The 23,536-nt window shown below is 49.7% G+C and overlaps 1 protein-coding gene across 1 annotated transcript; it reads left to right on the forward strand.

Moving 5' to 3' along the window:
* The first annotated feature begins 1,638 nt into the window (after positions 1-1,638).
* LOC107118263 (actin, alpha cardiac muscle 1-like) lies at positions 1,639-22,651 on the forward strand. The gene is made up of 7 exons (XM_015420570.1): positions 1,639-1,730; positions 6,358-6,498; positions 10,327-10,651; positions 12,548-12,709; positions 12,873-13,064; positions 16,498-16,679; positions 22,177-22,651. The coding sequence occupies exons 2-7, from the start codon at positions 6,370-6,372 to the stop codon at positions 22,318-22,320; spliced, it is 1,134 nt and encodes a 377-aa protein (XP_015276056.1). The 5' UTR covers positions 1,639-1,730; positions 6,358-6,369; the 3' UTR covers positions 22,321-22,651.
* The last annotated feature ends 885 nt before the right edge of the window (positions 22,652-23,536 follow it).

Raw genomic sequence — 23,536 nt, forward strand, 5'->3', positions numbered from 1 at the left:
AGCCGATTCTGTCATCTCAGAATTCTAACGCCTCATTTTGCAGCAAGATGAAGTGATAGAATAGGTTGTACCACTTCAGATTGCGGTGTGTGTGTGTGTGTGTGTGTGTGTGTGGTATTTTAATGTTTCTCAATCGCAAAACCAGGGCTATTTTTGGGCAGGAACGCACAGGAACGGAGTTCCGGCTGGCTCCCAAGTTGGCCACGCCCAGCAGGAACTCATTAGCATAATAGGCCACACCCAACAGCAGAAACTCATTAGGATTAGCTACATTAGGGGTGTGTGGCCTAACATGCAAAGGAGTTCCTGCTACAAAAAAGCCCTGGGTTTTGACAACAAACAAGGTAAACAGAATAACAAGCAAAAGGTGGGTATGGCTGGATAACCACACTTCTGGTAACATGAGGGTGCGGCCTAAGGTGGTAATGAGCTGTGCTGTCAGGGGTGTGCTCTAATATGCTAATGAGTTCCTGCTGTTGGGTGTGGCTTGTTATGCTAATGAGTTCCTGCTGGGCTTTTTCTACAAAAAGAGCCCTGCGCAAAACCAAACCAAAAAGCACATCCCGAAGAAAACATGTAGCCGAGTCCTTCACCTGTTGTGTTAGATGTCCATTTTGCAGGGAATTATTCATGTAACCTTTCCCCTGTGACTGGAAGCAGTACAGACCAATCGAATCACCTCACCTCGTTTTGCTTGACTAGCACCCATCAAGTAGGCCTGCCAACCTCCAGCTGGGGGCCGGAGATCTCCCAGAATTACAACGGATTTCCAGACTACAGGGATCAGTTTCCCCCTGAAGAAAATGGCCGGGTGGACTCTGTGGCATCATGTCCATGCTGAGCCTTGTCCCCTCCCCAAAGAGGGTTGCCAGCTCCAGGCTGGGAAATACCTGGAGGTTTTGCTGAGGAGCCCTGTGGCGAGCGGGGTTTGGGGCATAAGGCCATAGAATCCACCTTCCAAAGCATCCATTTTCTCCAGATGAAGTGATCTCTGTCACCTGGAGATCAGTTGTAACAGCGGGAGATCTCCAGCCACCACCTGGCAACCCTAGGTCAGACCCTGGGGATAGAATGGAATAATCTCTATGTAGCTGATGGCCATAATTGAAGCTGTGGGATTCAAATGAGATAAACAATAATAATAAGTAGAGCACCAAGCCGTCTTGTGGTTTGCAGATTCCTTTATTGTACTGTGTGTGGTTATTTCCTTCTGGAATTTGCCACTGCGAGATGCGACCAGACTTTCGCCCCGGAGCCCCGGCCTCTGAGCTTGCATTCCTGTCAAAAACCCCTGAGCTCAGCTCCTTCTCTGCGTCTCCAGGCGATCGGGACACCCACGGCTCCCTCGGATGCGGAGGAATTCCCAGCCAAGGGTGTCACTGCTGTATATGGCTAAGGAACTGCGTTTGCCATGGTTACTTCAAGCAGGGGGTCTCTCCCCTTTTGCCCTTACATGGGCCTGCAAGGATAGGAAACGGGGTCGGAGGTGGGGTCCTGGCCTCTCCGGCAGCCCAGCCACGAATGTCCATGAAAGGCCCAAGCGACAGGTGGTCTGCGCCCTCTCCAAATTTGGCACGCGGGAAGCTGTCCCTTCACTTTTGCAGGGGTACGGCTGGGGGGAAGGGAGGGAGGGAGGAGCAGGGCAGCCAGGGGTATAAATTTCTGAAAGCCGGTCCAGGCACAGCCGCCTTCTGCTCCCTTCCTTTTGCTCTGGGCTGCATCAGGAGCTGGTGAGTACCTCTTGGGGGCGTCAGCTTTAATTGGAAGCTCTTTGGGGCAGAGGCTGCATGTGGTCTTGGGGGGAGGAGGAGATAAACACACGCATGCACACACAATAAACATCACGGCTCTTAGGTCCATAAAACTAAATCTCTTGTGCTCGGTTTTGAATTATTGATCCAGAATACTGGCGATGCCTGAGGTTCTGTGCTCCTCTCCTTACTAAGAAGACCCCGGCAGAATGTGTAGGCATGTGCTGGGAAAGAATGGGTGTGTGCTGGAGTGGGGGGAGAGGAATCCGAATGGCTGAACAATCAAAAGCAGATGGGCCCGTGTTTTTATTTGGAGTGCCACTGGGGAGAAACGTGGGGTATAAATATCTAAATAAATGCTCCCTCTAAGCTGTGGAGTCTTTTGAGCGAAAATTCTGCTTTGTGAGCTACTGGCATGAACGTTGTGAGCGAGCGATTTGGCTGCTGCATAAATTATTTCTCTCTGGAGCCATCCTTCCTGAGCTGAGACAAAAATGTGAGAGCCGGAGGCTAAAAAACTGTGAGCTAGCTCACACTAACTCAGCTTAGAGGGAACACTGAATACAGCTAGATTCGAATTCAGGAGCACCTTAGAGACCCAAGCGTTTCAGGGTATAAGCCTTTGTCAGACTCAGTCGCTTTGACTCTCAAAAGCTCATACCCTGAAACTTTTGTTGGTCTCTAAGGTGCTCTACTGCTGACCAACACAGCTACCTGCTGAAATGAAATAAATGCACTGTCCCATTTGTAGCTTACAACATTCTTCCCTCTTCTATTTTTATCTTCACAACAACCCTGCAAAGTCGGTTAGGTGCAGAGAGATTGACTGGCCCAAGGTCAGCCTGCAGTCTTCCAGGACAGAGTGTGTGGATTTGAACCCAAGTCTCCCAGAGACTAGTTTTGACTCTAACCATTATGCTACGCTGGCAGTGTAAGGCAATGGCCCAAACCAAAGTTCAACTCCCTGTGTCTTCTTTAACGGGAGGGACTATAGCTCAGTGGATCTGCGTGTACAAGGTCTCATCCGTGATCTCCAGCTAAAAGGATCCCAGGGATCAGTTTCGTTGTGATCTTGCTGATTAAGTGATTTTGCAGAGATGCTGCCTCTACCTGTGACTCTGCGAAGTGAATATGAAGCAGAGAAACTCATGAGGGCCAGTTTGGTATGATGTTGGACTGGAATAGAGAAGACCCAGGTTCAAATCCTCCCTCAGCCATGGAGGTCATTCACGGGGCTAACTTGGGACAGTCGGCCTGCTTCACAGGGCTGTTGTAAGCATACACTAGAGGAGCCGAACACCATGCATGCTATTCCATTAAGGAAGGTCAGGATAAAAACGTGAGAGATGGAATTCTATGGTAGATGATCTCTGACCCAGTATAAGGCCAGCTCTGTATCTAATTTCATAGGCGCTCAGCTTTCAAATAGGTTATGGGGTAATAAAAAACACGTGCAGGGAGCTTCCCCTTCTCAGTCCAACGGGCTTTGGTTTTTGTAACCACAAAGTAGTTGGAATGCAACGATGTGGGGGTTTTACTGCTAATTCATTTGTGTTTCCAGCTGAGCTCTGTGGCTTGCACTTTTGCAAAACTTCTTTTATTACCTTCATAAGGACTAGATGCCTGTTGTCTTAAATTAACTCCCAGGTTTTCAATGCACTCCATTTTTATGGCTTTTCTATGATTGTATGGAACTACTGAATGCGGACTGCCCTGGCAAAGCTATGCAAAAAGTCAGGATTGTGAACTCATGTAAATTTGGCAAGATTTCCCCTCAGATGTTGCTCCAAATATCTTTTTAGTCATAATGAAAATGCCCACTCACTGTATGTATGCCTTTCCTACAGGAGACAGGCAAAAATAAGACACACACACACCCCACCTACTGGAAGCATTACTTGGGATTACCATTGGAGCCAGCCAACATTCCCCCCCACACACACTATCATAAAAACCAGAAGCTCTCTCCTTTGACAAAACCAGCCCACCGTTCACCTGAAAGCCAAATTCTCCCGTTGCCATACATGTCTTTACATTTGCAGTGCCATACAGAGCAGAACAGGAGCTGCGGTGGCTCAAGTGGTTAAGACGCTGAACTGCAGGCTGTGGAAGGTCGATAGTTCAGCAGTTCAAGACCCGGGTGCTGCATGATGGAGTGAGCGCCCATCTCTAGTTCCAGCTCCTGCCAACCTAGCAGTTCGAAAGCAAGAAATTGCAAGTAGATAAATAGGTACCGCTTCGGTGGGAAGGTAACAGCGTTCCGTGCGCCTTGGTGTTTAGTCATGCCGGCCACATGACCACGGAAACGTCTTCGGACAGCGCTGGCTCTTCGGCTTTGAAACGGAGATGAGCACCGCAACCCTAGAGTCGGATTCGACTGGCTTTTGAGCAAGGGAAACCTTTACCTTTACCTTACAGAGCAGAACAGGGAATCACCCCACATGGAATAAACCATAGTCTTCTGTGATGCGCAGCAACTGTCCAGAGTTTCAGGCAGAGAAATTTCTTCTACCCTAGATCCTTCTGTTGGAGATGTGGGGGATTGAACCTGGGACCTTCTGCATGCAAAGCACACACTCTGTCGCTGAGCTATCGTCTTTGCCTAACATAATTATGGAGCATCAAGGTATATCAGATCCAGTGTTCCCTCTAAGCGGAGTTAGAGTGAGCTAGCTCACAGTTGTTTAGCCTCCGGCTCACACATTTTTGTCTTCGCTTAGAGGGAGCATTGATTCAGAACCTATACAGCCACCTCGCCACATGAAAGACCTCTGCCTGAGACCCTGGAGAGCTGCTGCCAGTCTGTGTAGACAAGACTGACTTAGATGGACCAAAGGTCTGATTCAGTATGAGGCAGATTCGTGCCTTATAATTCGTGTGTTCCATCTAGCTCTGATTGGCAGCAGCTCTCCAAGGTCTTTTCAAGGAGAAGGTCTTTCCCAACATCTGATATGGGAGATCCTTTAACTGAAGACGCTGTCCATGTGCCTTATAATCCGTGTGTCCAGTGTTCCATCTCGCTCGTCAATCCTCTGATTGGCAGCAGCTCTCCAAGGTCTTTTCAAGGAGAAGGTCTTTCCCAACATCTGATATGGGAGATCCTTTAACTGAAGACGCCAGGGATTGAGCCTGTGGCATTTGGAGTACATGGCAGGTGCTCCACCACTGGTCCTCAGCCTCTACTTTCAAAATAACCCATGAGGCTGCTTGATCAGCTCTTTTCAGGTGTAAAAAGCACACATACTGAGAACCTACCAACTGTACGTACATCCTTCCATAGATCCTTGAGAGCCAGTTTGGTGTAGTGGTTAAGTGTGCGGACTCTAATCTGGGAGAACCAGGTTTGATTCCCCACTCCTCCAATTGCAGCTGCTGGATGACCTTGGGCAAGCCATAGTTCTGTCAGAGCTGTTCTCTCAAGGACAGTTCTCTCAGAGCTCTCTCAGCCCCGCCTACCTCACAGGGTGTCTGTTGTGGGGAGGGGAAGGGAAAGGAGTTTGTAAGCCGCTCTGAGACTCCAAGTGAAGGGCAGGGAATAAATCCAATCTCCTCCTCCTCCAATATGCACATTCACTGTGTTCTGTGAACACAGACAACATCCATATTTACCATGCGCTCCAGTATGTCCAAATTGCCTGTTCGTGTTCCAACATACCGAAGCTGTATACACAGGGCAAATAGTGCGTTTCCCCTGTGTGATTGGTAAACTCCTGGGATGAACGACCACAAGATCGGGAAAGGGTGAACTGAACTCGGATCAGTGGTCCACCTCCTCCAATATGGGGATCGAACCTGGGACTTTATGCATACCAAGCAGATGCTCAGTATCCTGTCCCATCCTCACACAATCTGGGTCAGAAGGACCTCTGACCCAAATCAAGTGAGGCATGCTAGGAAAGACAGGATCATTAAGAACCTAAGAAGAGCTCTGTAGGATCAGACCAGTGAGGGTCCATCTAGTCCTGCATCCTACCTCACGCAGTGGCCTCAACCAGTTCTTCTGGAGGGCCAACAACAGGGAAGAGAGGCCGAGGCCTTCCCCTCATAAGAACATCAGGAGAGCCCTGCTGGATCAGACCAGTGAGGGTCCCTGTAGTCCCGCATCCTCCCTCACAGTGGCCTCAACCAGTTCCTCTGGAGGGCCAACAACAGGGCAGAGGGGCAGAGGCCTTCCCCTCATAAGAACGTAAGAAGAGCCCTACTGGATCAGACCAGTGAGGGTCCATCTAGTCCCGCATCCTCCCTCACGCAGTGGCCTCAACCAGTTCCTCTGGAGGGCCAACAACAGGGCAGAGAGGCCGAGGCCTTCCCCCAGTGCTGTCTCCTTGTGCTGGTATTCAGAGGCTGACTTCCTCTAACGTAGCAGTTCCCTTTAGTCAGCATGAATAGTAACCCTTTACACACCATGAATCTGCCGAAGCCATCTATGACTGTGGCCATCACTACATCCTCTGGCAGCAACTTCCACATTTTAATCACTTGGTAGTGTAAAGAGGTATTTCCTTTTGTGTGTTCTGAACCTATTTCTCTACAATTTCATTGGGTATTTCTTCTACTGCTTATTTCTAGAGCGTCACCTTAACCATGCACGATCTCTTTTCCCCAGTGAACTGACACCATGTGTGACGACGAGGAGGTCACCGCTTTGGTGTGTGACAACGGCTCTGGTCTGGTGAAGGCTGGCTTCGCCGGTGATGATGCCCCCCGTGCCGTCTTCCCCTCCATTGTTGGCCGCCCAAGGCACCAGGTAAGGAAGTAGTCGATGCAGAGTTTAATCGGGGGAAGTGCTTTCCAAACACTGGTACATTTTTGGTTCCTTCTGGGGGCCCAGTGGAATGCATTAAACAGGCTTGGTGTAGTGGTTAAAAGCAGCGGACTCTAATCTGAAGAACCGGGTTTGATTCCCCACTCCTTCACATGCAGCCAGCTGGGTGACCTTGGGTCAGTCACAGTTCTCTCAGAGCTGTTCTCTCACGAGCAGTTCTCTCAGAGCTCTCTCACCCCACCTACCTCAGAGGGTGTCTGTTGTGGGGAGAGGAAGGGAAGGAGATTGTAAGCTGCTCTGAGACTCCAAGTGAAGTGCAGGGTATCAATCCACTTCTTCTTCTTCTTCTTCCCTGCCTCTCCTTGGGTTGGATCCCGCAGAACCATACTGCTAATGCGTGTGTGTGTGTTTCCCCCAAACCTTAGGTTTGCCATCTCCGTGTTGAGAAATTCCTGGAGATCTAGGGGTCCAGCCAAGGGAGGACAGGGACCTCAATGGGGTAACAATGCTACAGAGTCCACCCTCCAAAGCTACAATTCTTTTGCAGGGGAACTGGTCTCTGTAGTCGAGAGATCTGTTGTAATTCCAGAAGATCTCCAGACCCCACTTGGAGGGTGGTAACCCTGATCACCAATGCAGAACACTTTTGAGCCCTTGTGTCAGGGGAACATGCTTAGTGGTGGGGAAAGCACCCCCTGATATTGGAACAGTCTGCAAGATCCAAAGCTACTGAAGATCCCCCCCAAAGACAGTGACTGCATTCTTTCAATGTGGCAGGAACAAATGTGGCGCAGACATATATTTGCCCTCCCTTTTCAAGTCAGCTCACCTGACCTGAAAGGGCCGGTGAGGCCACGGAAGATCACTCTATCGTGGCAGGAGGCCTTGCTGACAAATTCCAGCCGGTGTAATTAAGAGATAATTTGCCTCTTGGCGTTCCAAGAGGATAACGTTTCCCCCCCTGTGTGAAACTATGCTCTTGACCTATGGCCTAGCAGCTGTTTTAAGAAGCTACAGTCATTTTGGAACTGGGGGGAAGGCCGGAATAAGGATTGAAAATGTGCGCCTGTATCTATCTCTGGTGTTCCACTCCAAAGGGGGCTGCTACCTCAAGCGTGCAAGCCCTGCAGAAACCAACCCTCAGAGGCAAGGGTCTCTAGTCGTTCAGAGAAGCGTTCATCGATCTAGGGTTGCCAACATCCAGGTGGGGCCTGGAGACATCCCAGAATTACAACTGATCTTCAGATGATAGGGTTGCCAGCCTCCAGGTGGGGCCTGGGGATCTGCTTTTACAACTGATCTCCAGCTGGCAGAGATCAGCTCCCCCGGAGAAAATGGCTGCTTTGAAGGGTGGACTCTACGGCATTGGACCATGCAGAGGCCCCTCCCCTCCCCAAACCCCGCCCTCTCCCGGATCCGCCCCCAAAGTCTCCAGGTATTTTCCAACCCAGACCTGGCAACCCTACCAGATGACCGAGGAAATGGCCCCTTCAGAGGGCAGACTCTATGGCATTATATCCTGCTGAGGTCCCTCCTCTCCCCAAACCCTGCCCTCCCCAGGCTCCACCCCCAAATCTCTAGGAGTTCCCCGACCCAGAGCTGGCATCCATAAACAATACTGTTCCACCCTCCCCCATTTCTCCAAGCACTGAGAAATCCCAAAGGCAGTGCTGATCTGCACTGGTTCCCTTTGATTCCTGTTCACAATGCCAGGCTTTTACTGATAGAACATATGAAATAGAAGATGGAAATGCCCCCTGAACACGTGCAGAGTGCTTTTCGCTTAACCACTGCACAGTAACTTCCAAGAACAACTCCACACATCAAAGATTATGTAACGAACACTCAGCATTCATATTGTACTTGGCATGTATATGTAGTGTTTTCAAAGTGCTACATACAGGGCTATTTTTGGGCAGGAACGCACAGGAACGGAGTTCCGGCTGGCTCCTGAGTTGGCCACGCCTAGCAGGAACTCATTAGCATAATAGGCCACACCCAACATCAGGAACTCATTAGGATTGGCTACATTAGAGGTGTGTGGCCTAACATGCAAAGGAGTTCCTGCTACAAAAAAAGCCCTGGTTTGACAACAAACAAGGTAAACAGAATAAGAAGCAAAAGGTGGGTGTGGCTGGATGAGTACACTTCTGGTAACACAGGGGTGTGGCCTCATATGCTAATGAGCTGTGCTGTCAGGGGTGTGGCCTAATATGCTAATACGTTTCTGCTGTTGTGTGTGGCCAGTTATGCTAATGAGTTCCTGCTGGGGGTTTTCTCCAAAAAAAGCCCTGGACAGACACATTTTTTCTTATTAGATTCTGGTGGGTAGCCATGTTGGTCTGAAGCGATAGAACAAAGGTTGAGTCCAGTGGCACCTTTAAGACCAACAAAGTTTTATTCAAGGTGTGAGCTTTCAGGTGCATGCACACTTCTTCTGATACATTAAAACAGAATTCGGGGTATAAGCTTTCATATTTGAAGAAGCGTGCATGCACGCGAAAGCTTATACCCAAAATCAAACTTTGCTGGTCATAAAGGTGCCTCTGGACTCAAACTTTGTTCTATTGTTTCTTATTGTAATATTTACAACAACTACCCTACAATGCGGGACAGTATTATCCCCAAAATATTGCAGATGGAAGGCTGAATCTGGGAGAGATAGCAGCTTGCATTTGTAACCTTATGGATACTAAATGGAACCTTCATGTTCAGAGGAAGTATACCTCTGAAAAAGTCGACGTGGGGTCAAGGGAGAGCAGTTATTTTCATACCCTTTTAGAAGGCCTCCTGGAAGATTTTCTAGCCAACCCTTGCGTAAAGTGGGTCACTGAGTTACAAAGACTTTCTATCTGTCCAGCAGAGAATGGGGAGAGCCAGTTTGGTGTAGTGGTTAAGAGTGCGGACTCTAATCTGGCCGAACCGGTTTTGATTCCCCACTTCTCCACATGCAGCCGCTGGCGTGACCTTGGGTCAGTCACGGTTCTCTCAGAGCTGTTCTCTCAAGAGCAGTTCTCTCAGAGCTCTCTCAGCCCCACCTACCTCACAGGGGGTCTGTTGTGGGGAGGGGGGAAGGAAATTGTAAGCCGCCCTGGTACTCTGAGTGAAGGGCGTGGTATAAATCCAATCTCCTCCTCCTTCTGAACCAGTAGCTGAGTGACAGAGGACATTCAGAGGGAGACTGTGTGCCCCAGTGGTACAGCATCTGCTTAGCATGCAAGTCCCAGGTCCAGTCTCTGGCAGGGGCATAGCCAGAAAATTTTGGGTGGTGAGACATTGGGGTATTTGGGGGGGGGCACGGGAGCGAGGGATAAATAGAGAGAGATCCTGTTGGCAACCAGGTGAAGAAGAGAAGGGTCTTTCCTTACCTGTTAGCACAACTCCCACAGGAGAAGTTGTGGGGCGTGGGCCACGAGTGAGGGGGCAACGCCCCTAAATGCCCCACTGCGGCTACAGGCCTGGTCCCTGGCATCTCCAGGTGTTTTTTTAAAAAAAAACAGGAATTAGGTGACACAAAAGAGTTTGACTTGAGAACCTGGAGAGCTGCTGCCAGTCAGAGTAGACAATTCTGAGCTTGATAGAATAAGGGCCTGACTCAGCAGAAGGCGGCTTCATAGGTATTCTGATAATTTGTAAATAGAAGGTCCCAGGTTTAATCACTCTTTATAAGGATTTGAGGTTTTGGGAAAGAACTTTCTCCACCTGAGACCTTGCAGAGTGGTGACCAGTGGTCTGTCTCTCTATAAAGCAGCTTTGTATCGATTTGCAGTCAAATCTGGCATTCCCTGTGCATTGTTGCGTTGTTTCTAGGGCGTCATGGTAGGCATGGGTCAGAAGGACTCCTATGTGGGAGACGAAGCCCAGAGCAAGAGAGGCATCCTGACCCTGAAATACCCCATTGAGCACGGGATCATCACCAACTGGGACGACATGGAGAAGATCTGGCATCACACCTTCTACAATGAGCTGCGCGTGGCCCCCGAGGAGCACCCTACTTTGCTGACGGAGGCCCCCCTTAACCCCAAAGCCAACCGGGAAAAGATGACCCAGATCATGTTTGAGACCTTCAACGTGCCTGCGATGTACGTGGCCATCCAGGCGGTGCTCTCCCTCTATGCCTCTGGCCGTACCACCGGTAAGAGAGAAATCTGCAAAGCGCTTTTGCTGCTGCATTCAAAACCACACGCCAGGGTATCCTAGCTTCTGTGGCGAGAGAAAAGCAGGGGAGGCTTTTTGCACTGGTATAAGTTGATTCTCCTTGATTTGCACAGGATTTGGCCTGTTTTTGCACCACATATCATCTTTCTGCTGATTAGAGGGAGAGTTGAGATGTCCACCCTGCTAGACAACGTGCTAAAGATCCTCCCTTTTTCTTCCCCTTCTGAGAATTCATGGCTCACACATTTTAACAAAGCAGTTGGAAGGGCTAGAAGCTTGCTTTTCAGAAAGTGTTAGCAGAGGTTCTCCGGATGCTGGATTCTGTGTATACCTAAGTATTCCCTGCTTGCATGCATGAAATCTTTGACCATGGAGAAAGTGTCTTCCTGACCTCAAACAGGATATTCAGAACAGGGATCATATGTTAGGCCAGGCAGTAACGGAGAAGCAATGGAAACATGTGCTAGAGCAGGGTTCCCTGATGTGGTGCCCGTGGCGCAGGGCTCTTTTTGTAGAAAAAACCCAGCAGGAACTCATTAGCATAATAGGCCACACCCAACAGCAGGAGCTCATTAGCATATTAGGCCACACCCGGACAGCACAGCTCATTAGCATATTAGGCCACACCCCCATGTTACCAGAAGTGTGGTCATCCAGCCACACCCACCTTTTGCTTCTTATTCTGTTTAACTTGTTTGTTGTCAAAACCCAGGGCTTTTTTGTAGCAGGGACTCCTTTGCATGTTAGGCCACACACCCCTACTGTAGCCAATCCTAATGAGTTTCTGCTGTTGGGTGTGGCCTATTATGCTAACGAGTTCCTGCTGGGTGTGGCCAACTCAGGAGCCAGCTGGAACTCTGTTCCTGTGCGTTCCTGCCCCAAAATAGCCCTGCCCGTGGGCACCACAGCGCCAGCCAAGCTTTTCAGAAAGCGGGTGGGGCCACTGTAAGGCAGGCCTTGTTATTGGCTGCCCTCATTCAATTGAAAGGGTTTTCCACTGGAAGAGGAAGACGGCTGGTAAGTATCTGGTCTTTCCTTAGTCTGTGATTCCATTACCCTCCTCAGGATTTCCTTCTTCCCAGGAGGTGTGAGGAGGGAGGTATTCCATCTGGATCTCCTTCCTTCTGAGGCAGCCATTCAGCATTTGGCTCCACCTTCTATGGCAGCCATTTTGGGGTGGTGCTCCCTACCTCCTCTTAGAATCCCAAAGATCCCCCGCAGGCTCAAAAAAGTCAGGGGAAGAAGAAGAAGAGATTAGATTTATACCCCACCCTTCATTACCCGAAGGAGTTTCAGAGCAGCTCACAATCTCCTTTCTTTTCCCCTCCCCACAGCAGATACCCTGTGGGGTAGGTGGGGCTGAGAGAGCTCTCTCGAGTACTGCACTTGATAGAACAGCTCTGAGAGAACGTGTGACTGGCCCAAGGTCACACCAGCAGCTGCATGTGGAGGAGTGGGGAACTGAACCTGGTTCTCCCAGATTAGAGTCCACGCTCTTATCCACTACACCAAACTGGGGACCCCTGGACTACAACAGCTTCAGGAGTACTGCCCTCCCCCCCCAAAAAAAACCAAAGGAAAGCAAGCTTACCTTTCCCTTAAGAACATAAGAGAAGCCAGTGTTGGATCAGGCCAATGGCCCATCCAGACCAACACTCAGTCACACAGTGGCCAGAAATACCGGGTGCCATCAGGAGGTCCACCAGTGGGGCCAGGACACTAGAAGCCCTCCCACTGTTGCCCCCCCCCCGGCTCCTGAAGCTCCTGAAGTGCTGAATTAACCTCAAACGCCAACCTACATCAACAGAAATCCCAGTGCATTTCCTACAGTCCTGGCACTGTCCTCTGCTAACCGGGGTTTATGCTTCCATAGGCATTGTACTGGACTCCGGGGATGGTGTCACTCACAACGTGCCCATCTATGAAGGCTATGCCTTGCCCCACGCTATCCAGCGCTTGGATCTGGCTGGCCGCGACCTGACGGACTACCTGATGAAGATCCTAACTGAACGCGGCTACTCCTTCGTCACCACCGGTGAGAAAGTTACCTTTGAGTGAGCTTAAGCTCGTGGCAAATGTTGGTTTGAGAGCGTGGTCTGTTGAAGAATGACCTGGGCTTTGCGGCTGTGCTAGGACCAGATATCTCTTCCACTGTGGTCTTCTCCGGTATGAGTCGAATCCCTTTCTCTTTCCCTCAGCCGAGCGGGAGATTGTGCGTGACATCAAGGAGAAGCTGGCCTACGTGGCTCTGGACTTCGAGAATGAGATGGCCACAGCTGCTTCTTCCTCTTCTCTCGAGAAGAGCTATGAGCTGCCCGATGGTCAAGTCATCACCATTGGCAACGAGCGGTTCCGGTGCCCAGAGACTCTCTTCCAGCCTTCTTTCATTGGTGAGTTACTGGGACCAGTGTTCCCTCTAAGCTGAGTCAGTGTGAGCTAGCTCACCACTTTTTAGCCTCCGGCTCACACATTTTTGTCTTCGCTCAGGAAGGATGGCTTCAGAGCAAACTGATTTATGCAGTAGCCACATTGCTTGCTCACAACTTTAATGCCAGTAGCTCACAAAGTAGAAGTTTTGCGCACAAGACTCCACAGCTTAGAGGGATCCTTGACTGGGACTTAGAACCTTTCAGCGCTGGGTGGGCAACAGGAAGGAGACAGAACCAGGGTATGTCGACCAACAGGAGGATGTTCCAAAAGATCAGGACCGTAGCTACGGTGGGGCTTTTGGGGGCTCCGCCCCCTTTCTTAAAGGCATAGCCCCACAAGAATTTATCCTGTAAATGTTTTTTTCAATAATTTCTCGATTATTTTTTTAAAGGCGTGCACTCCTTTAAGAAGAGTAGGGTGCTGTAGTTGAAAAATTCCCACACTGAGCAAGGGGGTTGGAGTAGGTGACCTCTAGGATCTCTTCTAACTCTGTGTCAAGAAACTGGTCTCTTTTGAGAAAGGTTTTCTCCATGAGTGTTAGCTTTCTTGATTACAGAACTCATCACCCCCACCTGCCGGCTTGTTATCAGAATTGTTGCTTAGGCTGGCTGAAGTGATTAACTTGCAGCAGCTGAGAACCGTCATCTAAAGTGGTTGACAGCTTGCAATTTAGACATCTATCCTGGTAACAGCTTTCTATTGGCTAAATGGCTTTTCTTTCCGCACTGAGAACGTCCGCCCCACCAGGCGGAAAAAATTGCCCCACAAGCCACAAAATCCTGACTACGGGCTTGCAAAAGAGTAAGAGATTGGATCACCTTGGAGAATAGCTATTGCTCTAGCATCATAGGGATCAAAACCCAGGCAATCCACATCTGGCTTCCATCGCCAAAGCCATACCTGATGATGATGTGCTGTCGAGTTGCAGCTGACTTACGACAACTCTGTAGGGTTTTCAAGGCAAGAGACAAACAGAGGTGGTTGCCATTGCCTGCTTCTGCATAGCAACCCTGGGCTTCCTTGGTGGTCTCCCATCCAAGTACTAAGCAGGGCTGACCCTGCTTAGCTTCCAAGATCTGATGCGATCGGGCTACCCTGGGCCATCCAGGTCAGGACAAATTCACAGCTACTAACTGGCTTTGGGGGGGGGGGAGGAATAAAACCAGAAGACTGGCCTTTCATCCTCCTATTGACTGTCACAACAACCTGTGCCAATAAGCTTAATTTAAATACCAGGTGGAAAAATGCTGCTATTTTACCTTGCATTAAAGTCTGTTAATGTTAAGAGAGGGACCCTAAGGACTTTTTTTGGGGGGGGGCGACACTTTTGAAACAATGAATAACTGGCTGGCCTCCTGTTCGTTCTCCCACCCAAACCATGATTTTGTAAAGCTGTAACCTGTCTCCCCTTTCGTTGATCTCTTTCCCCCCTGATTGCTTGTACATTTATCCGTAAGGAAGGAAAATGCCCCCCCTTCCCCCAGCCGCCGTGATGGTTTCTTTGTAAGGGAAGCTGTCACTTGGGAGAAATGTCAAGCGATGTCAGTTTGCCGTGCAATTAAGAGATGTTCGAGGGAGTAGGTATTTCAGTGGCAAGAAAGGTCAACCTGTTTCTTTCAAGGCCACTAAAAATGTCACAAGTGGCAAGGGACCGCTAAACCTTAGCTGACACCCATCAGGAAGCGGATCAGAGTGGGATACTGGCCTCCACCAAGGGGTATCAGGTAGACATTCCAATTGCGATCAGGCCCGAGGATTTGAGAGTGGGTGGAGATGACAGCTGATCTCTCTCGGCTCGACATCCTTGCTCTTTTTCCACCCAAAATAGGCAAGGGAGGCTGCAAGCAAATTCCACTTCCCTCTCCGCTTAAGAGAAGCTCTATCTCCTCTTGGCAGCTGCGGTAACCCGAGGCCGTCACAAAATCCTTCGACTTCTGCCCTTGATGACGGGTTCTCCTCCACTGGATCTCCTCCCCGTGATCTCATGTCCCCTGACCTCCCCGTGCATCTTTCCCCAGACTTCTCCAAGCATTTGGGGTTAGCCTTACATGGTCAACCAAGAGTCATGTGTAAATGCCACACCGAGGAGTGTAAACGCAGTGAAAAGAGAGGGATGGAGCCTGGCCAAAGACTGCAGACTTTCTCGGATGGGAAGAGCAACAGGGTGGGGCGTAATGTAAGATGTAACAGGTGGAGGGTTATCTTCTCTTCCACCTTGCAAAGCCAAGACTTACAGATTTCTGCTATGTTGTCACGGGGGTTCTCGCCTTCTTCGCAAGTCAAGACAGTCCTCTTACCAGTATGGGTTACTTCATATCTAGGTACAGAGCAGGGGTCCCCAACGTGATTGCCCACCATTACCTTTTCTGCTGCCCACCAGAATGTAGGTAGGGCCACGTGGGGCTTTTGCGCCGCAAGGCTTCTGATGGGCCATTGGAGATTGGATTGGCTGTGCAGATTTTTAAAAATGTTGCTTTCACAGCACAAGACTTTTCAATGTGTGACTGAAGGTCAGCGGTGGCCCCGTAGCTAAGGACTTTTTAGGGAGGGGGCCTGGGGGGGGGCACCTGCTAATCCAATCAAAGGCTCCAGGGCAAGGGCTGCAGCAGCCACAGCCTCTGGGTCCAGCTCCCCCACCCCAAGGAGCCCCAGTGCCTCTTCCTGAGGCACAGCACCAGGGACAGCCTCTGAAATCACTGCCCTTGTCCTCCCTGCCAACAGGCTGACAGGCAATCAGGGGGAGCTGGGATAGGGGAGCCGAGGCACAGGAAGGGGGCCCATAAAAACTGCTAGGGGGCCGGGCCCCACGGGCCCCGCGTTAGCTACGGGCCTGGGTGGTACCCGTTGTGTGGCTGGCTCTGCCCCCTGCAGCAGTCATTTTGTTGCTATGCCCACCGTGCAGTGTCAGAATTCCAAAGGTGCTTGCAGGCTCAAAAAGCATTGGGGACCTGACATAGAAAGAGGGTTGTAGGAACAGTGAAGGATGCAGGGAAACATCATGTTCCATGCACAGAGGATTCAGGCTGCCAGTTTGGTGTAGTGGTTAAGAGCGGCAGACTCCAATCTGGAGAACTGGGTTTGAGTCCCCACTCCTCCACATGATGTCAGCTGGGTGACCTTGGATCTGTCACAGTTCTCCCAGAGCTGTTCTCTCAAGCGTTCCCTCAGAGCTGTCTCAGCCCCACCTAACTCCCAGGGTGTCTGTTGTGGAGAGGGGAAGGGAAGGAAGCTGCTCTGAGACTCCTGAGTGAAGGGTGGGGTATAAATCCAACTCCAACTCCTCCTCTTCCTCCTCCTCTTCTTCTTCATCTTCTTCTTCGTCTATGACATTATTTGCTGCCATGCATATGCAAAATGTTCATTGTGACTTTGCAAATCTTCTCTTTTGCCCAGGCATGGAATCTGCTGGTATCCATGAGACCACCTACAACTCCATCATGAAATGCGACATTGACATCCGCAAGGATTTGTATGCCAACAATGTCCTCTCCGGGGGCACCACCATGTACCCTGGCATTGCTGACCGGATGCAAAAGGAAATCACGGCCTTGGCCCCCAGTACCATGAAGATCAAGGTGAGACTGGCAAACGTGTGGGGCGAGCCATGGCTTCCAGTAACCCCCAATAACCAAGCAGGGCTGGAAATAAGGGACCTGCCTCTCATTTTGAGGCAGCTGCTCACTCTTCCTCTCTGGGGGTGTGGGGGTCACTGGGGTTGTGTGGGGGGGAGATATTTGTGAATTTCCTACATTGCACAGGGTGGTGTACTAGATGACCTTTGGAGATTCCTTCCAACTCTATGATTCTACGAAGGGCCTTGGGAGCTGGATTTCACTCTGCAACGGGCCACTCTGGCAGCAAGACAGCAAACCGCCTGCTCCAAGCTCTTTCCTTCTGCCTGTAAGGCAGAGAGGAGCCAGTTTGGTGTAGTGGTTAAGTGTGTGGACTCTACTCTGGGAGAACAGGGTTTGATTCCCCACTTTTCCACTTGCACCTGGCTGGTTGCACCTGGCACTTTTCCACTTGCACCTGGCTGGTGGACCTCCTGATGGCACTGGTATTTCTGGCCACTGTGTGATACAGAGTGTTGGACTGGATGGTCCTTTGGCCTGATCCAACATTGGCATCTCTTATGTTCTTATGTTCTTATGGATGGCCTTGGGCATGCCATAGTTCTGATAAGAGCTGTCCTTGAAAAAGAGCAGTTTCTGTCAGAGCTCTCTCAGCCCCACCTACCTCACAGGGGTGCCTGTTGTGGGGAAGGGAAGGGAAAGGAGTTTGTAAGCCGCTCTGAGACTCCTTTGGGTAGTGAAGGGCGGAGTATAAATCCAATCTCTTCTCTTCTTCTTCTTTTCACCCCTGGGAGAGCCTTACGCTCTTCATAGAACAACCTGCTGGTGGTTCCCTGGCCCCAGAGAGATCCAGCTGTCCTCAACCAGGTCCGGGGCTTTTTCGGCCCTGGCCCAGACTGGTGGAACTCTCTGCCAAACCACATCAGGGCCCGGCGGGATCTTATGCAATTCTGCAGGGCCTGTAAGCCAGAGATGTTCCACCAGGCACTCGGTTGAGGACAGCAATGCTTAAACATCATGGCTGGCGCCCTGCTTGGACCCCTACCCCTTATAGACCTTACTCCCCCCCCATGAACGTGTGAAGCACCCACAGACCAGACATGGGAAGGAGTTACAAGATTTCCGCCACTTGTTTTCAATTACTGTATGTTTGTTGGGCTTGGTTTTATGCTTATGTTTTTATGCTTTTAGAACACTGTACATCGCCTAGAGCCCCACAACTGTGGGGAGAGGCGATTAAATAAACAGAATGAAATAAATAAATAAATTCTTTCCCTGGAAAGCAGCAGGCTTAGTTTAGTGTATAGATGCAAGCCATATCAAGGATTGCTACATTTACCCACATTTCTTGTTCTGTGGGAGACGATACTGATGTAGACGGACCAGAGATGTGGCAGACAATAAGAAAGCGCCATGCGTTTGAGTATACTGTAATTATTTTAGGCAGGGCCAGATTAAGGCCAACTGATGCCCTGAGCACAGCCCAACAATGGTCCCCCTCAGCCGTTCCATTGCTTAACCGCAAGACGTTGAGACTCAGTAAGTGCTGAAGGTGAAATAAGAGGTTGAAAATTCAGTTTTCTTCCAGGCCAGACCCCACAACTATATTAAATATAAACCTTTTTAAAAAAATATTTATTTAACGCTAAATAGCAGTAAGCAATATAAGCAAATCATAGAATCATAGAGCTGGAAGGGACCTCCAGGGTCATCTAGTCCACCCCCCTGCACAAGGAAAAAATGCAAATTTTCAGCACTTTTTAATGCATTTTTAATAAAATTGTTATAAGGGGGGGAAATGCAGATACAAAAGTTGAGTGTGGCAGTGAAAGAGTTAAGGGCAGGATAGCTGGGGGGGACTCTGTGGTGCCCCCCCTTCCTTTGGTGCCCTAAGCACATGCTTATTTTGCTCAGCATTGGAGGAAGTTAGGTAGGGTTGCCAGGTGAGGCCAACAAGTGGGTGGAGGATTTATCCGGAGGATCTGGGAGAGGGAACTCTGAAACGCGTTCCAGGTGAGCTGCCGTAGCATTTAAAGGGACCACATTCCTTTTAAATGCTTTCCCTCCATTGGAAATCATGGGGGATGGGGGCACCTTCTTTGGGGGCTCATAGAACTTTACCCCCTGGTCCAATCTTTTTGAAATATTCCGTTATATTCTGTAAATATTCCATTATACTCAATGGTCCCCATAGGGTATAATGGATAATCAATCGGTGGATATCTGGGGCTTTGGGGGGGGCTGTTTTTTTGAGGAGAGGCACCAGCAGCTATGCTGAAAGTTTGGAACCTCTAACTCAAAAAACAGCCTCCTCAGAGCCCCAGATACCCACCGATCGATTCTCCATTATACCCTATGGGGACCAGTCTATCCCTCCCCCTTTCTGATAGCCCTGAAGTGGGGGGAGGGGCTCCAAACTGACAGATCCCCTGCCCCAAACCGGGGATTGGCAACCCTAAATAGGGCTCAGTGGGAAAGCACAAGCTTTGTATATGGAAGGTTCCAGGTTTGATCCCAAGAATCCCCCAGTTAAATATCTTTAAATTCAGCAAGAGTAGAACTGTCCCATGGTAAGTGATCAACGCTTCAAAATAATTTCAGGTGGGGAGTTGTCGGTCTGCGGTAGGACAGCGAGATCCCAGAGAACCTTAGAGACCGACAAAACTTTGGGGGTAGGAGCTTTCAAGAGTCACAACTCCCTTCGTCAGATACCCCCCAAAATCTTGTTGCCCTCTACGGAGCCCGTGGTTCAAAACATAACTCAGTGAACCGCAGGGAAGACTTCTTTGCAGGCCTCGCTCCCTTCATACCGTTGGTGGTTCTTTATCCCTTTGCTGTGTGCTGTATTAAAAGGGTCGCCCACTACTCTGGGACAGGAAACTCCTGAAGATTTTGGGAATGGAGTCTGCAGAGGGCAGGGTTTGGAAAAGGGAGGAGCATCAGCAGGGGTCGTTTCGTAGAAAAAGAGCTAGGGAAACTCATTAGCATAACTCATTAGCATATGCCACACCCTCTGACATCACCGGAAGTGTGTCATAAGGCCACACCCCCTGACATCACCAGAGGTGTGTCATTCCCCAGGCCCCACCTGGGGGTTGGTAACCCTATGTATTAATTTACTTTGCACAAGGTTGCCAATTCTGGGTCCAGAAATACCTGGAGATTTGAGGGTGGAGTCTGAGAAAATGGGATTTAGAGACAGGAGTGACCTCTGTAGGGTATAATGCCAAGCAGTCCACCTTCCAAAACCGCCTTTTTCTCCAGGAGAACATAAGAGACGCCAATGTTGGATCAGGCCAATGGCCCATCCAGTCCAACACTCTGTGTCACGCAGTGGCCAAAACCCAGGTGCCATCAGGAGGTCCACCAGTGGGGCCAGAACCCCAGAACCCCTCCCACTGTGCCCCCCCCAAGCACCAAGGATACAGAGCATCACTCCCCCAGACAGAGTGTTCCCTCTATACCTTGTGGCTAACAGCCACAGACGATCCTCTGCTCCAGATGTTTGTCCGATCCCCTCTTGAAGCTGTCTATTCTCGTAGCCGCCCACACTTCCTGCGGCAGTGAATTCCACGTGAAAATTACTCTTGAGTCTTTGGGTGAAGAAATACTTCCTTTTATCTGTTCTAAACCTACCGCTCATGAATTTCATCGAGGGCCCACGAGTTCTTGTATTGTGAGAAAGGGAGGTGTGGAATAAAGGTTCTAAACAGACAAATAAATAGGCAATTTATGTAGTCTAGAAATCACTTGTAGTTCTGGGGGATCTCCAGCCTCTGCCTGACAATCCTACTTTGCTCTGTCCTCTCTTCTGCTCATTTAAAAGCCACGAGAGTAACGACGCTTTAGAAAAAGACAGTCAAACTGTCCTGCAATAGTTCCACAGGGCCTGTAAAACGGAGATGTTCCGCCAGGCCTAGGGTTGAGGTGGCAGCGATTCATTTGTAATGGCCTCCCCTGCCCTGCTGGCACTGTTCTCCTTGGGCTCTTTTTGTAGCAGGAGCTCCTTTGCATATTAGGCCACACACCCCTAGTGTAGCCAATCCTCCAGGAGCTTACAGAGCTCTTTAGGACGAAAATGTGTGAGCCAGGGGCTAAAAAACTGTGAGATAGCTCACACTAACTCAGCTTAGAGGGAACACTGCCAGGGACGTCAGGCGGGGGACGCGCTGGTGTCTGTGCAAACTCTGTGTTTTTTTCTGCCTCAGCTGATGTGATGACGCCGGGCACACTGGGGGCGGGGCCACAGCCATCAGAGGGGAAAACTCTATATAACATAGAGTTTTCCCCTCTGATGGCTGTGGCCCCGCCCCCAGTGTGCCCGGCGTCATCACATCAGCTGAGGCAGAAAAAAACACAGAGTTTGCACAGACACCAGCGCGTCCCCCGCCTGACGTCCCTGGCAGTGTTCCCTCTAAGCTGAGTTAGTGTGAGCTATCTCACAGTTTTTTAGCCCCTGGCTCACACATTTTCGTCCTAGCTCAGGAAGGATGGCTCCAGAGCAAACTAATTTATGCGGCAGCCAAATCACTCCCTCACAACCTTAATGCCTGGAGCTCACAAAGTAGAATTTTTGCTCACAAGACTCTACAGCTTAGAGGGGGCACTGGTCCTCGGCGCAATGATGTCACTTCTGGGTGATGTCGCACATCGGGGACATCATACAATGTCCCCGCCCACCCTGGAATACCTTCCAAAGTCCCCTGCTCCAGGCAACGTAAGACCTGGCAACCGTAACAATCTACGGTTACCCAAAGTTAGAATCCCACGGGATTTAATCAAGTAGCAGATGCCATCAAATGTTTAACACTGTCTTAGTAATGTTTTAGAAAGGCTGTGTTTTAGATTTTAAGGTATTACTATATTTCAACTATGTTGTATGTTTTAACCATGTCGTGACCCTCCTTGCTTACGGGGAGGGCAGGTTAAAAATTGGACAAATATAAATAAATGAATTAGCTGTTGAAGACATACCTCAGCAGCTGCAGACTGTGAAAGGACAGCTACAGGGTGCACTGCATGGCACATTAACGTCTATGCCCAAGCTTTGACAAGGCTGAGGCATGATTTCATCCATTCCGAGATTAATTTCTAGAGTGCCTGGGGAGGCCACTGTACCCTGAAAGGTGACAATGTGTGCAACTTACACACAAACAAAAAAATTAATCTCCCCACAAAGGGAGTGATATGTAGGGTTGCCAACATCCAGGTGGCACCTGGAGATCTGCCGCTATTACAGCTGATCTCCAGACGACCAAAATCAGTTCCCCTGGAGAAAACGGCTGCTTTAGAGAGTGGAATCTGTGGCATTTCACCCTGCGGAGTTCCCTTCCCATGCCCAACCCCACCTTCCCCAGGCTCCACCCACAAAATCTCCAGGTGTTTCCCAACCCAGAGCTGGTAACCCCTGGCCGAGTTACCAAGAACAGGTACTAGAAAACCAGGCCAGTTTCCAGCCTTCAGGTCACAAACGACTCTTGCCATTTCTCTCTTGTTTTAGATCATTGCTCCTCCCGAACGGAAATACTCTGTGTGGATCGGCGGTTCCATCTTGGCCTCTCTTTCCACCTTCCAGCAAATGTGGATCAGCAAGCAAGAATACGATGAAGCAGGGCCTTCCATTGTCCATAGGAAGTGCTTCTAAATCTCCTCTCTCTCTCTCCTTCTCCCCCCCTCCCCCTTTTCCTTGCTTCTCATTTCATGCTCTGTCAGCCCCTCCATCAATTTCGTGGAGGTCCTCTCGCTCATGTGGTGACAAGCCCCCTCCTCCTCCTCCTCCCCCTCCCAGCCGTGTAAGTCCACCATCAAAGGTTACCCGTGCATAGAACAAAAGGGAAGGTTGCAAAAACATTTGGAATCCTCAGGGAATGGTTTTGTCCATCGCAAGGCGGTTGTGTAACATACACACGGTGCTTGAAACTTGTACAAAGTTCTGTTTTTGCACGTTAATAAAAATTCAACTTTGTTAAAAAAAAGTGTTAACAAATTTGTTCTTTTCTATCACAAAGTCTTAAATAAAAATGTGTTTTACAGGCAGATGCGGCAGGAGAGAGTTCTGTTGTAGGGCACGCACAGCCTTCTGGGTGATGGCTGAATGATGGTCATATGACCCCATTTAGTGGTTCTGCATAAATTCAGGCCTGTTTTTGCAGGCCCATACTGTTAAAACCTCGTTTCAGACTTGAATTTAGCAGTTAAAAACTTGATTTCTTCTGTCTAAATGAAACCTTTGATGCTCCAGCTGACAAATTTTTCTGCAGAGAAACCACAAACTTCAGCGCATGAAAAACAAAAGGGATTTGCTGCTATGAGTCTGTTCCACTAGCAGCAGAGATAACAGAAGATTCCTAGGATACAGCCCTAAGCAGGGTGCTTTCCTAGGAAAAAGAGGTGCTGGAACTCTGAATAGGGAAATGACGTTTTCAGTCTATATACTGAAAACTAGGGTTGCCAACCTCCAGGTGGGGCCTGGGGATCTCTCACTTTTGCAACTGATCTCCAGCTGACAGAGATCAGCTCCCCTGGAGAAAATGGCTGCTTTGGAGGGTGGACTCTATGGCACTGTACCATGCTGAGACCCCTCCCCTCCCCAAACTCTGCCCTCTCCCGGATCCGCCCGCAGAGTCTCCAGGTATTTTCCACCCCAGACTTGGCAACCCTACTGAAAACTCATGAATGCTTAAATATTTTAAAAATAATTTTGTTGACGAGGTTCCGGAACTCTGTTCTGGCACTTTCCCCCAGAAAAAAAGCCCCGACCCTAAATACTATTCATTTAGGGGGGAAAGAAGAAATCAGCTGTTTAAGGTCTGTGGTGGCACAGAGAGATGGTGTATGTAGGGATCACCTGGTGAAATCTC

Source organism: Gekko japonicus, unplaced genomic scaffold (genome assembly GCF_001447785.1).
Source record: "Gekko japonicus isolate JY-2015 unplaced genomic scaffold, Gekko_japonicus_V1.1 scaffold713, whole genome shotgun sequence".
NCBI lineage: Eukaryota > Metazoa > Chordata > Lepidosauria > Squamata > Gekkonidae > Gekko > Gekko japonicus.